Source organism: Chroicocephalus ridibundus, chromosome 1, assembly GCF_963924245.1.
Source record: "Chroicocephalus ridibundus chromosome 1, bChrRid1.1, whole genome shotgun sequence".
Classification (NCBI taxonomy): Eukaryota; Metazoa; Chordata; class Aves; order Charadriiformes; family Laridae; genus Chroicocephalus; species Chroicocephalus ridibundus.
Genome location: NC_086284.1, coordinates 92194602 through 92210354, shown reverse-complemented (window position 1 = coordinate 92210354; position 15753 = coordinate 92194602). Strand labels below are relative to the sequence as shown.

The 15753-nt window shown below is 38.6% G+C and overlaps 1 protein-coding gene across 1 annotated transcript in view; it reads right to left on the bottom strand.

The window, feature by feature from the left end:
- IL1RAPL1 (interleukin 1 receptor accessory protein like 1) overlaps window positions 1-15753 on the bottom strand; it is a 758191-nt gene that overhangs the window by 6675 nt on the left and 735763 nt on the right. Inside the window, exon 9 of the mRNA XM_063343473.1 lies at window positions 10085-10228. Within this exon, the coding sequence (XP_063199543.1) occupies window positions 10085-10228 (144 nt within the window). The remainder of the gene's footprint in view (window positions 1-10084; window positions 10229-15753) is intronic.

The window sequence follows — 15753 nt, the reverse complement described above, 5'->3', positions numbered from 1 at the left end:
AATCACAAATCAATTCATAAGGGACTTGATATTACTACTTATATTATTATGTAGTATGATAATTACATATTTGACTATGCAATAAGTTCAGATACTGGCTGGATCTAATAGTGTCAGAAAAAAAGGACAAAAATCCAAATTGAAAACTAAAAAAGCTGGTAACAAACTAAGCTTTTCTTTAAAATGAATATTTCCCTATTTCCCTTCATCAGCAAACAATTAAGTCTTCTATCTGAGAATCCTCGGAATGAAAATGTGATTGACTGTTGTTTGCACTTTGGCTTCAGATATAGATTATGCCATTTCAAAGATTTGTTTTTTCAGGCTCCTGTGCATTAGCAATAAACCGGAATATAGTTACTCACTACCTGTTTCCTCCCACACTTAGGAAGAAAAATACCTGCTAATAACCAAAGGCAGCGATGTTGATCATTTAATCTGAAACTTTTTTTCTTTCCCATGAAGATTGAAAGCAATTATCTACATATACTTTGGTACCTGAAAGCACTCTTATTCCCTTAACCATTTCAGGATTCTTTTTTAGAAACATACCAGAATAAGTTCATCTCACATTGCCTCCAGGTACGTTGCAGAGCTGTATTATGTAATGGCTGTCCTTTAATTTAGCGAACACAGCCGAGTGTGACATACAATATCATGCAACAGCAGCATTTTGAAACATTTTAGTGTAATAAGTTTCCTCTTCCCATTCTTTGTGGATAGACAAGTAATCCTTTTCAGTTATGTGGCTTGTAGTTGCTTTCTGCTGACTACAGGTAGTGTGCAGCTAGGATGGAGCTCTTCAACTCAACGGCCTCCAGTTCTGTGAAGTTTTATTGCATACATTAATTGAAAATATTGCAACAAAACCTAAACCAGACCTTGCATGGCCAAATTCAACCAGACTTGGTGCAAAAAAATGTCTTTGTTATTGTACTGTAGACAACCATGAGAGCTGGAATAGTTCATCACAATGGGGTCAAATACAGCCTGTGCTCAAGGTATGATGCATCCAGTCCACAAACTTTTCAGTCAGCCTAAAATTACTCATACTGCAAGGCTTTGGTCAAAACAGACTGTGAGGTACAAACTTTGCCATATGATTTTGACCATTCTGTACCATTAAAACCATTGAAAGCAAGGACACTGAGTATTGGTCATGGAGCTGCGCTCTGCCATAGGTCTGACAAAATTGTTTGGATCCCTCTTAGGGGTAAAAATTGAGGGTGAAATCCCAGCTTCATTAATAATACATGGAAACATTACTTCACTTAGTAGCCCAGGATTTTAGCCGAAACACCTGTTGCATCATTGCATCATGAATTCTTTAATGCTGTCCATTCCTTTCGGTACTCATCTAAATGTGGAATATGGTATCGTACTTCCTCTAACTTTCTACAGTGTTAATCCAGCAGAAGGGATATAAACTTTTAGGGGATGAAGTTGCAAATGCTGCTTGTTATTCCAAGGATGCGCTTAGCAGCAGCCACTTAAAGGCTCGATATAACCATAAAATGAAATCCAGACTCTATACGCATCTACTTTGTCACATGCAAATGGGATCTTTGGGTAAGTAAATTGCTATCAGACATCTAAGAACTCATCTGTATGCATGCTCTTTTAACAGCTACACATGAAGAAATGGTAAGCTGGTGCCTACAGAAACATAGATAAAACTTCCTCTTCTGCAGGGACCAGCAAACCGATTCAACTTTGAATTTGTATTATAGATGTACATGTTTCCTAATGATTTCCATGTTGTCCTTTGAGAAGCCAGCAGTTTGGGCCTTTGAGGGTTTATTAAGCCTTAAACATTGCAGATATTTATGCTAACGGGGGACAGAAAAAATATATATGGATGAAAAATTAAAAATTAAAGAAAAACTTCATAGAGTTGTTTTTTTCTTATCAGCCATGTTCAACTAGATGGAAAACTCTGATTTTCAGCTGGCACGATACGCTTTACCGCAAGACAGATTAATAGATCAAAACAAAGAGAAATCCCACAATGTCGTATTTCATAGTGAATCTTACTTTAATGAAGCTGTAAGACCTAGACACCAGGGCCAACCCATGCCTCTGTGCATCCTGAAATCCTCCAGAGTAATTAGCAGTGCCTTCAGAAACACTCAGTGCACTGAAGGCAGCTGACCATACGCAGGCTGCTCTGCAGCTAGGCGTAGCCAGCAACACATCTGGCTTGATCTGGCTTTATCTTCCATTTCTAGATGTCCTGGTTTGAGGGCAGATCTTCCCCCTATGGGGAACTGGACAGCTGATTCCCCTCCTTTGCCAGAGCACATGCCAGCCTAGTAAAGACTCAGATATTCATTACTGGAGTCCAGGAGCAATGAGCTGATTTAACTTGGAGTTTCAGGATTTCAAGTGGGTTCTTAGAACTGACAGGCTGACTGGATCCTCCCAGTGCTGCAGGGAGCTGGAGTCAAGCTGACGCAGGAGGCCTTCCTCTTTAAAAAACGTGCTGTGTTCAGGACAGTTTGCAAAGTACTGGGCTTTCAAAATTTCCCAGACTGTCATTGCTTCAAAATTACAATGACTATGGCATTTCATAATCTGTATTTGTTTCATTACTTGTGGGGCGACATTTAATGTACACATTGCAATAGCATTCATCATCCCTAATGTAATGAAAAATGTAATTTAAATCCTTAGTTAAGTAAAATGCCCAAATCCTAAGACTTTCAAAATGCTTATACTTTTTCTCACACTATTTACTGTTGCTTATGAAGCTCACCTTAACATTTTCTTTTACTTTTAAATGTCAAGCCCTTTTACTGTTAATAAAAATTAAGAACTAACAGCCCTAGCTTCTTCTACGGCGAGGTATTTGTTAAGTGTAGCATTCCTAATGATAGTTCATATCCTTGTGCAGAGTGGGTAATGGTGAATTGAAGGGAGGTTTTGTAAATGCAACACTGGGGAAGAGGTTAAAGAAACGTAATCAATCCCAAATAGATTCTGGAGTATTCTCAGCACAGTGTAGACCGGAAAAAAAAAAAGGTCCTTTGCTCGTAGTAGGCATATTTATTAAAAAAAAAAAAAAAAAGCAATGGACGTGTTTCTTTCCCCCCCCCTCCTTTTCCCCCCTTTTTTCCTTCTCTCCGCCCACCCTCCGGCCCCCAATAAGCCATATTAAATTTTGGAAGCCTAAAGACCATTAAAAAATAAAAGAAATACCAATTTAAAAGTTGATTTAAAAAGACTATTATTTAAAAAGAGTATTTATGAAAACCCCAAGATATCAATGCTGCATTTGACATTTCATGAAATTTGAGAGTGGTTCCTGGCAGATAAAAATTCATCCAAAATATAATTCAATGGCATGATTTCAAGTGTAAAATAAATTCTCTCTGTAAGCTATATTTTCCCTGGTTTTCTATAATTACGGGTAAAATTTGTCATTGATAGATACATAAGATAGAATATTACTTATTTAAACTGAATAACCTATTATTAAAGTTAATTTTTTGTCTTATATTTAGTTTGATTTTGTATTCCCAACTAAATGAAGAGTGCACTTCAAATGTTTCTCAGTCGTTCTCATCAACATGGAGGTTTAAATTTATTACTACTATTGAAGCCATTCTACTTTCAATATAAAAAACTGATGAAGCATTTATCTTAGAAGTTGCTCTTGACAGATATGAAATGTCAGAAGTCCTTATAAGAGTTTCAGCATATTAAAAAATTATGAAATTTAAAAAATAGTGATAGAAATTATTCTCTTGGTTGCTATGAGTTATTTGCAGGTCAAACACCAAACGAAGAAAAAATGTATTATTAGTAGACATTGAAAGACTGAATGGTGACTACCTAGCTGAAAACATAGCGTAGCATAGTAGTTATCTATGAAAGACTGGAAGAAACTAGCTACTATTTAAAAAAGAAGAAAGTATAAAGAGGCACTAATAAAGAGTGTCTTGTAAACCCTGAAAATGGAAGAGTACAATTCTTTTCTGTACTAAAGAAATTTCTTAAATAAAAAGTGTCAAGAAGTGATGGTATCATTATGGTCCTAATTCAACAAAGCAAGTAGTTACCTGTATAAAATACATGTTTATTTTTTGTATATTACTTAGTTCTGTTGAACTCTGATGGTACCTATATCTTATCACTAGGTTAAATATTTGGAAAACTGGAGTTAAGACGGCCTTGATCTAGACAAAAGCAGTGAAAAGTTAAGTAAATCATTATAAATACAAGCAAAACTCAAGGGAGAAATGGTTTGGAAACTGACTTTCAATCTAAGAGTCTTGACATCAGATGCAAATAAGCTGTGTTCATCTCACCTACCTCAGAAACCTGCAATGTGCCTTGGGCTTTGATAAAAAAAACTTCAAAGCTTAAAATGATTTGACAGAGCTGCTGGTTGAGGAACAGGAGATACCTCAGTCTTCATTGTTTTGTATATGGTAGTCTCTTTTTTTTCTACTTTACATCTGGACTTTCTAACCCATAACAATCTTTTAGTTTGGAATCTAAAGATGTTCTTGGTGATATTTTATTTTTTAATATATATATATTACACACGTACTCTAGATGCTATAAAATAGGAAGAGAGAAAAAAACCCAACAGGATTTTTTCTTTGAATTAATAAGTTTCAAGGACAGGATCTAGAAAATCCCATATTCAGTGGAGACATAAATTGAGATTTTGTTGTTTAATTGCAGTTCAAACGTAAATAAATAGCATAAACAAGAAGAGTTAAGAGAAGCAGTTCTCCAACAATAAAACTGTAATTAAGTAAGAGGAAAATCCCTTTTGTAACCAGTAATATTTAAAAAGATCAATGCTGCATTTTTCTAAAGGTAGTTTTAATAGAATTTGAAATTTGTATTCATAGAGCAGGATTTCTTATTGCCATGATTTGCCAATAAGAATACATATGCAGTGGTGAGGCTGCTATTGCAAACTTATTCTATGGGTCCCCAGGGAAGATTCTGTAATTGCGAAGTCACTAACTTCAGCAGTAATTTCAGTCTAGCTATACCTGCATAGCATAATCATTAACACAAGTGCTTTGGCAGTGCCTAAACCATTGGTAAAAGTTATATTTGAAATTATCAACTAAGTCACACTGAAACATAAAGAATCTCAAAGTGTTGCCTTTCCTTGCTGTGTAAGAGGTTTACTGGGACGAAACTCAGGAAACCACTAAGAGGTTTGTATTACCTGCTCTTGTAGAGTTAATAAGATATTATGTGGGCAATCCCATAGGTCTGTCCATGAACCCTGCTAGTGTTTTGCAGCTAACTAATAGTAAGGACAAAAATCAGTATTACCTCAGGGCTCCCAGGTGCAACAGAGACTTCAAGGCAGAAACTGTTTCATCAATCTCCTAATCTGAGCATTGATTTGCTTCCCCTCAGCAAACAGTAGAAACTCATCTCTTAAGAAAGCGCAACAAGCACAGCCAAGAAACTGCCACTATAGACATCATGTACCAAATCCAAACAAGATTTCCTGAATTTAGAGAGCCCAGCAGTGACACATTTTAATCAAGTTAGGAGCACTTTGTTTTATTTCAGGTGCCTTCCCTGCCTGCCCCGCAGCTGCACAGAGGCTGTGTCTTCCCTCAATTCACCAAGGTTTCCTTGGCAAGGAAAGCTGCGAATAAGATTGAGGACACCACGCAGAGCTCCTGTCCCACATTGCAGAAACAGCTGATGGGACCTACAGGCATCAAGGGTCATTGTGAAGGTCATCATATCAGCTACTCAGCAAAGCTCTCACTTTCTAGTTATCAGCTGCCTATGGGGCTTTTTTGTTCTTGAGCCTAGAGCTTACCTTCTCGTCAGCCTAGCTGTGAGAAAGGGTATTTATGTAAATTTCATTAGAACTCTATTTACAGCATATTTGTTCAGACTTTCTCTTTAATTGATAAATTAGATTTTTTTTCTTATCAATTTTAATGCTAGCCTTTTAATTCTACCTTTCTTCTTTTTTATGATAGTGTTCACCCCTTGCTTATTAATTCCTCCATACAAAAGCTTCAATCAGTTTAAAGGGTTACTAATGTACCCAGGTAATGGTAGGGGCTGGTGCCTGCAAAGTGTTTCTACTGCTAACTATACCATGTGGTCTTTTCTCTGAAACTGGGATTTGGAATATAAACGCATATATAAGTTCATGATTTTGAGTAATTTTGCCCATCCGATTATGTCCAATGATTTTCAGCCTTTTATCCACAGACTTCTGGGTTTATCCTTAGTATACCTTAAAGCTGAAATACAGACACCTGCACATCCAATCCCAGGTCTTGAAATGTCAAGAAAAAGTGGAAAATAGCTGTTTTGGTGACTTTGAGCCTCCTGGCCACTTTAAGGCAGCATCATAAATGGTGCTGCTTAGAGAAGTGCTCTGACTCCCCTCTCCACCCTCCCTGTGTCTGCTGGTGAGGAGGAGCAGTAGTCTCACAAAGGAGAAAGTTGGCCCAGGTGAAATCCTGGGAAAATTTCCTTAGATTTTAGGGGGCCTGGAAGTCAGCTTGTATGTAGGCAAAGAGCAGATTTCTATATAGTAGTACTTTCTCCTCTGATACAAACAGCCTTTTAAGGTGCAAGGTAGAAAAAAGTTGGGGCATGTGTTGATCACGGGTACTTGTAAATGTCTACTTGCATTTTTACTCTTCTTTGTTAGTTAAAGTACGATACCTGGTTTGTTCACCAAGTCATCTAAAAACTGGGAAAGGCAGCAAGAGGAGATCCTTGGAAAATAAAAATTCATAAACAGTAACTGCTAAAACACTCCTCAGAGGGTGAAGGTGATATAAAATATCTTGTATTGGAACAAAATAGAAGATATCATCACTTCTAAAAGTGGCCTTCACTAATAATGTGTTAGTTCATAAAGTGCACTTTATGGACAAGGCTTTTTAAAATAAGCTTTTAAGTTTAAAGTTGCAAACCTAAAAAGGTTGACAGACATTTAACAATGATCAGCTCTCAGAATTTCTTTTTGTTTGTCAACTTTGATGTTTTCAGAATAATACTGGACATTTCTTTGTTTGCATACCACTTCAAGGTACCATCTTCATTGTGTATGTGGAGAGAGATTGAACTGAAATGCTCCAGTTAAACATACTTGGGATTTTCTGCCCACAAAACTGGTAGGGGCAAGTTATATCTCTGAGATGCAAGGTCTGGCCAAACACCTTCTTTTCTTGTCCCTGTGCTCCAGCTCACAGGGGAATCTGTCAGACTTTCACAGCGAGGTCCCCTGACTGAACACCAGCACGTTGTGTTGCTCCACGCTGAAGGACACAACATGGTGTCCATCACGCAGTCCCCTGGGATGGAGTCAGCTCCCAGGCGGCTGGAAAGCAGGGCCACTGAGAGGGAGGAAAAGTGGTAAAATGTGAGCTGGGTTTGATTATATTCCCATTTAGTAGGAAGGGAATTAACCATGAAAATGAAAAAGGGGGCTTCAATGCCCATTCCCAGGAAACAATAAAGGCAACACTGAGCTAAAGTGCTTGCAGGAGAAAGAAGAAGAAAAAACAGAAGGATAGTCTAGTCCCCAGGATGAGAGTAAAGATGGGGAAATTCAAAGCTGCAAGTTAGAGAAATGAGGAATCAGCAGCTGTGATCACTTGCTTAATCTGCAGTACCCATAAAGAAAGTAATAAATTAAGTTGCATTAGCTGTAAGGGTTAAATGCTTTGTTTTCAAATATTTCTCACAATTTACCCATGCCTCCCAAAGAAATGCTTATGTTAGCCTGAGAAAAACTGATGTGTTTAGGGCTTGGAAAGGAAAGAGGAATTGTGATGAGATTTGACATCCTGAAGGGCTTGTTCTCTGATCAGGGAAGAAATGAAGCGTTGCATTTTAAAAGAGATTTTCAACTGAAAATTTTAATTGGACCTCACTTTTAAAGTGTTTCAAATCCTCTCTGGGTACAATACAGTGCACACAAAAAAGCCTGTGATATTTTGATGTTTGCTTATCTACATGCTGTCCCGAAGTATGACAGAACACGGTGTAAATTATGAATAGCGTGTGGGCGCTCTGCTGTTGCACTGCAGGAGATGCGGTTAGGAGAAGATTTTAGAGTTCAGCATTTTGTGTCTGTCAATAACAAACTAAGCCAAAGGAAAGAATCTGGATGTATGTCCGCAATTTATTTCTGCACAAGCCTTGTCTTGGTCTTCTGTGGGGCCTTTTCTCTCTGTTTTCTTGCTTTTGCAAGTGTGTAAGTGAAAGAGAGCGTAAAAAGTCCAGCTGCAGTAACTTCATTGGCACAATGGGTTTTATCCATGTTGCTAGTATACTGAATACAGTAGATGCTACAGGGTTCCATTAGGAATCTGCAAGTAGTATTTTTCTTCATATATTACTGCGGATAAGTACTCAAGCTATCAGTGTTTGCATTGGTCATCTAAGGAGAATCCATTCTTTATCTTCTTTAACAATGATCACTGGAGGATGAAGGATAAACTAAATGGATATTGGTTTTCCTCCTTTTGAATCCCACAACAGTATCCTTTAGAGGTCACTTTTGTTGTTTCAAATGCGTGATTGAAGTACGGTTGTTCCCAGGTGACCAGTGTTTGGGATGGGAGGAGGAGAGGCAAACGTGTAACACCTGGTAGAGTAAGTTTGCAAATGAATTGAAATTATTTGAGATAACAATAAATGCAATAAATGACGGCCGCAAAAGTAAGAATTACTGATCCCTGAGAGTGCATTGAATTGCGTCTATTTAAACAACTATTAATGAAACTGACTTTTTCTGTGTAATGTAATACGACTATTATTAAATTCACACAATTTATGCAGGTAAGCATGAGCTTTAAACCGGGCACAGCTTTGTGGAGAAGTGAGGATCTCAGCTCCTAAAAAAAGAGGTGTATGCCAAAATCTTCCATGAGTCACAGTCCCTCTGGGCCTCAGTTTCTTCCTCTGTAAAATAAGTAGAATAATCTGATTTTTTCCCCCACTGAGCTGCTATATTAATGCATCCTTTTTGTAAACCCAATAGAAGGATACAAAATGTTCTGGGGCTTGTTGTTCTGAGCATTTTCTATTTTGAATCCTTGTGCATTTTTAGATGGGAGGCAGAAGTGGGTCATTCCCGAGTGATCTTATTATGGAAGTCTTTCCCTTATATAAGGACCTCTAATTCTGCTGCCGCTGTTCTCCCTTATCGGTGACAAATTTGGCCAGCGCTTGTTTATCAGTCCGCATTTATTTTAATGTCACAGTGGCTTCTGCCCATAGGCTATTACCTTGAACTGTAAAATAACTTTTATTAGTATTTCAGTAAAAAAGAAGGTCCTGTCACCAAAGACGTAGGGGTAGCACAGAACATCAGGAACTCTGACCCAAGAAACCAAACCTAATTAATCAGCGCCTGCAGCTCAACCCAGTTCGCTGTTCAACAGCAGTTTTGATTAGTAGGGCTAGAGGCAAAGAAGACTTTTTCCTTCAGTGCTTAAAAAAGAGAAGAAAAGAAAATGCACGTATACCTTTGAAACAAGCTGGTGCATACTGTAAGGATTACTTTTGTTTAGGCTCGCTGGCCTTGAATCACAGAACAACTGTAATGGCCATTAGCCGCTTTCTCAGTGATTAAGTAAATGAACTCAAGAACATGAACTGCTGGGTACATTCCCAAACACTCGGTACAGTTTATTGAAACTGATAAGTTTAAACAAGCAGTAAATTGAGATTCACTTCAACCTCTACCTGCTTGGCGAATACAATTAGGGAAGACACTCCCTAGCTTACGGAGAAGTGAAGCTGGCTCTCAGTACTGACAGAAAGCAAAAACCTTTAATGCATCAATATTGGTAATTTACATTCAGTGTCAGGAATAAAAATCTAAAAGACACGTGTGTCTTCTGGAGCTCCAGAGAGCAGCATTCACATCAGCTCAGCAATTGCTGCTGCTAATGTGCTGCGTGAGGATCGCGTATTCAAGTCAGTGCCTAACGCAGTGAGAAATAAAAATTGCAGTTGTTAACACATCTTGAACTGAAATGAAATTTGGCCCTTAGTGGAGAGAAATAAAAGACAGGCATACTTTGAAAGCAGGAAACATACCAAGAAGCTGCCTTACCTCCGTCTAGTTCTTCAGCTCCAAAATGATTCCTGTAGAAGAGCATAATCTCTATCTTGTAACACTTGTAGATAGTCACTAAACAAACAAGCAGCAGCAGAATAGCACCAAGCCCACCAGCAAGCTCAACTGTGTACATCAGCTCTGCAAAGAATTACAAAACGCAATAACAACCACATTCCAAACCAGCGAAAGATTAGCAGCCGACCTCGCGCTTAAGTTAAACATTAAAATAAAATAATGAATGATAGGTTGTTTATGTATTTATTTAGTTATTGGGCCCTTGAGGAAATATCTAATTAATAGATTTTTTTTTCATTAATAAACTAGTGTTTCCTCTAGTACGCCATCTGAATTGCTCATTTAAAAAATAACAATCACTGGGGAGGGGTGTGGGGCTGTGTATGTGTATGAGTATGTGCATATATCTAAGAGATATTTGATAACTCTGTTTTCCTCTCTGTAGATAGATCATAGTTTGCTTTAAACAGATAAAAGTTGACATTCTACTTACTTACAATAAAAGCAGAGGTGAATGTTTCTTTTTTGGGGACTATAATGCAAACAAAACTCCTCCCTTATTCCACACACACATAAGATGAGTTTCAGTCTACTGGATAAGTTTACACTAAGGGGTTTTATTTTTTCCAAAATAAAAATATTTAAAACAAAACCCAAAAACTGAAGAGATATGAAGACAAATTATCCAAGGAACCTCACAGTCTCACATCTCCGTTATGTGTTAATATCTTTCATACAGTTTCCCAATGATCTGCAATTCGTCTTTATTCTCCCCTTTTGCCCATTGGGCTCAGCTTATGTGAAGTCACAGCAAACCACTCCGATTTGCCCATTCTGACATTCCCCTTCAGACCATGACCCCCTGGTGTCTCTGCTCCACTCTGACACTAGAGACTCACATGATGGATTGAGATCGTCGCCATGTAGCTCCGTTCCTGAGGATGAGGACTCCAGTCAAATGTGGCCACAACACACCACAAGTGTGGCCACAACTGTGTCTACCACCAGCAGTGTCTTCTGTGGGGCCACTTACCAGTGCATAAGTAATATGCCGTCATGAGCTTTCACCTCCCCCAGCTCAAGGAAGCTCACACAGGTATGTGGCATCCATTTTGTTGTTACTTTTCATTTGCTTATTGACTGAAAACAGGCAACGTTAAAAAAAGGAGGGTGGGAGGAGGAAGAGCGTTACTAACAATTTTGTAATTTGAAATGAATAATAGATGGCAAATCTTAAGACCACCCATACATTTCCATTATCGCTCCATTTTGAGGAATGCCAAGAAATCAAGTCTTCGAAATCTAAGACATACAGTTTGTTTCTGTAAAAAATCTGTACTGGAGAAAGCTCAGTTCCATGTTATTTTCACAATACCCTCTTACAGTGGGCAGCTTCTGTCGGAGTGCAGCAGGGTAGCCCTGAAGTAACCTTTTTTTTGTGTGTGTGGTTATGCAGATATGATACTCCAGCACAACAGAATTCAATTAGAGGAATAAAAGGTTAGAGGAAAAAGTGACAATTCCATTTATTTTGACTGTGTCTACTGAGAATCGCATACTTTTTTTATTATTTTGAGGCAACTGTAAGAAGATTTCATTGCTCTCTGGAAGACACTAAAAGTGTAATAAAATAAAATAAGGCGGCATTTATATTCCATGTCATTCTCTCCAAAACTGTGCTGGAAACTCCTTTGTGTTAGATATTTTTAAGACCGACATGGTTATTTCAGACTTTCCATACTTTTCTGGTTCAGAGAGGGGAATGTTATTAAAAACACCCAACAAAAATTTGTTTGCATAGACAAGTAATACAGTATTTTAGAATATAAGTGGAAATGGAAATTACTCTGCACTGGCTTACTATACCCTGTTTGTCATTTTGTACTGCAGGTGATGCAGCTGTTCAATGGTTACTAGAAGAAAGGCTTTAATATTTCGGGTTGCTAGGCACAAAATACTCTATTTATGTGCCTGATGTTATGACTCATTAAAGGCAAGGAAAAACTTTACAGCTGGAAAACGAAAGTTTTTCCTAAATTAATGATTTTGAGATTAAAAGGAAAAAATAACTGCAGGTAGTCATCTGTTCTCTGTCACTGTGCATGAAATCAGACTAATGCACTGCATCGCTTTACCATCAGTCCCTCTTAGTTATCTTTTTCCCCTTAAAATAGTTCAAAATTATGCCTATATTTTTTACTTCAGTAACGTCAGTCTGAACACGCATAAAACTGTCCTGAATTAGTCAACCAAAGGAAACAACTAAATTCTCTAAGTCACCCTGAAACCTACTAGAAATTACCTTTTCACGTGCTGCTGCTGAGCCCACCATGATCACCTATGAGCACAAGGATAAGATGGTTCTTTCTTACAGCAGATCTGTTTGCACAGTAAGTTTCACGCCCTATCCACCTAGCACAGCAAGCCTGTATTTTCCTCTGTGCTGAGCAACGTCTACCAGCACATGTCCGCTCTCCGTCTGGGGTGCTATTAGCCAGGGTTCAGAGGCAGAGGGGAGCAGTGAGGAGCCCGGCAGACTGCTGCATCCTTACCCCGGGCCCCGCAGACGCCCGAGGTAACCCCCGGAGTGCTGGCAGGGGGACGGCCACATCCGTGCAGCGCGGCGGAAGGCGGGAGAGGTTGGCCTGGGCACGGCGCCCTGCCAAGCCCGTTGCTTTCAGGCCCAGCGTCAGTGTTCCTGCAGGATGCTGAAGAGCGGGCAGGGGCTGGCTTCAAGCCGCCAGCGGGGATTTGGTGAAGAGCCTTGCCCTGTGTTGGGCCAAACCGGAGGTGCGAGGAGCGGAAGGCTGGGTCCTGCTGCCGCTGTCGGCCCCTGGGGTGACCGAAGCCATTCACATTTCTGTGCCTCCATTTTCCCAATGGGAAGAGGGGAAGGTGCTTCTGACTCCTTGGTAGGAGAGGTTACTCCTGAAGGTGCTCTGCGAATGCTGAGGGCATTGGTGACGTGTACGTCAACAATGACGTAGTGACTGCTAAAGCTAAGCTGAAGTGTAACAGCAAGGTTGGAGTGTAAGGTTACGTTCACAAAAACAGTTTTTCCTGCTGCTTTATTCTGCCTTTTGCACTGGGATTTGAGCACCGTTGCTGCGGCGGGCATTACACTCCCTTTGAAGTGTGATATGTTTTTCCTGCTGAAATTCAAGTTTCCTGTGGTGGCTCTACACTAAAAAGATTCAATTTCAGCACAATTCCACATCAGAGGGGAGAGACGAAAAGTGCAAACCTTTTAAAATCTATTTAGACCTTGTGTGAGCGTTGCTCAAATTACAGACCTGGCCCTCCTTAAGGAGCTGAAGCTGAATGTAGAAAATAGTAGAGGAAAATTACTCGTCTAACCCTTAGGGGGACAGGCATTCTGTTAAACACAACAAATGAGCGAGTGCCAGGGAGTTACATCCAGAAGCACAGCAATCATTTAGTTACAGGCAATTAACAATAGTTCTCCAGTAGCACAGGAACAGTTCTACTCCAAGGAAAAACACATTGATTACTGCTGCAGTAGTAGATTGGTTTCTGAATAAATAGCTTCAACTTAAAACAAGATTTGTTACAAGCATTTTGACCAATGGCTACAATTTTTATTTTTTTTTCCTTATCGGGAGGCTTTGTCCAAGCAACCCAGTGAAAGAGACAGCTAATTAAAACAAAGTACGCGTCCTCTCCAAATATCCGGCACGATATGGCTGGTAATAAGCGCACTCCTTTTATACTGATTCTATCCTAATTATTGGGCATATTTGTAGGATATGTCTTTGATCTTCACCTGGCTTCAATATTTGATAAACTTCCTTTCTCAGTGTCATGCAGGTAATTCACTTGTTGTAGCTGGAGTTGTAACAGGAAAGTAAACAAAAGGGTGCCTTCAAAGATTCATATCTTTTGACTTATAAGACATGCTTCAGGGACTTTACATTTAATGATCTGTGATAATTTAAAATTAATCTTATTCTATTCATTAGTCCACACACAGCTGAGCTACTAAGAAAAAAAATTATGTTTCAAACATTCATTTTTTGTGATTTATAACTCTTCGAGGATGTGTGATTTATATCTGTGTATTCAATGTCTGAGCCTTTTTCAAAATCCAATTACAGTCTATCTAAGGTTTCAATTTTGCAATCACTTACGCAGATTGCTTAACTTCACAGACTATAAGTAATCCCTCTGAAGTCAACAGGACTATTCACAGAGCTTCAGGTTAGTGCATACATAAATCTTTGCAACTTTGTGGTCTACAATCTTTCCCATTCTCTGCTTGTCTTGGACGATTTAACTCACAAGGCTACAAGGTTTGGTTAGAGACAGTTCTCAGTTTGTCTAGGTATACTTTCATAGACTTAAAACATTAAATGAAACATAAAGGTAATGAATATAATTTGGAAGGAGGGCAGTTGAAGACAACACTAAAGCTCTCGTGACAACACCTGAGAGAAGGTAAAGAAGGCAGATACTGACAGCCAACACGTCATAACATGCAGCTTTGGTTATAAAAGGGTGTGTTTCTTCTAAAGAAAGAAGGAGTCTGTCTAACACAGCATTCCTCATCTGAGTCTCATTTCAGACATCAGCAGTAAACCGTAGCCAGAGTTGAGGTTAGGAAGAAAGAAATCTATACGCACAGTTTAAAAATGGAGGAGTATGTGCTTTTTTTCTCTTCCCCCACCCGCCCCCCGCACCCCCTTAATACAGTATTCATTATGGCATGGCTGTAAAACAATTTGTCTTTCCAAAGTATAGCATATGGAACCACAGCTTTATACAGCATATGCATATCTAATATGCATATATAGATATATATGAAATCTATTCTCTATTTTTTAGGATTTGTATTTGTTTGTTTCAATGTGCCAAACAAAATCTGTTTGTATTTAAGGTGTCTTTATGGATGCTGTTGCAGACAATTACCGATTGATATTGCAGGACAATAATACTTCTGATACCAGTAGAAACAAATCTGGGATGTTCATTAGCTTGATTATGAAGCCATTTCTTAGCACAAAGTATATGCTTCCTGCCAGCATAGGCCACGCATGCCTGTAGATGTCTGCAGAATTGACTTAAAGTGGTTAAATTTAGTTACAGTTTTTAATATGGTTTTTAATGTGGTAGTTTCGTTTTATTTATAAGAACTATTGACACTTAGTTATCTCATTTTATTTTTTAGATCAATATGTAATATATATTCCCAATTCATCTTTGAAAAACAACTAGTCGGCTTCAGGATTCTGTGTACATAGTTGTGCAAATACTAGAAAGGGAACTTGTTAATCTGTTCATTAGTATGTCAGGCAGTATATCTGAGCCTTGGTGCTGTTGGATTTCTCAGTGTTATTAGAATAGAGATAGTAAATTATTGTAATAGAAGTATATTCTTACGAATGACATTTTTATTTCTTCTGAGAAGTGTGGGATACCCGTTTCCAGCAGGTGAATAATTACACCATCCCCAACAGTATGTTAGCTCAAAAGAGGATAAGTTGAAAAAAATATAGACGCTGCAATGTTACTGTAGTTTACCACACTTAAATACAGAACACTGCATTTTTAAGGCAGTTTATATTTCAGGTTGAAGGAAAAATGTCATCATGGTGCAGAATTGCATTAATCTCTGGTTAGCTTCCCTAAAT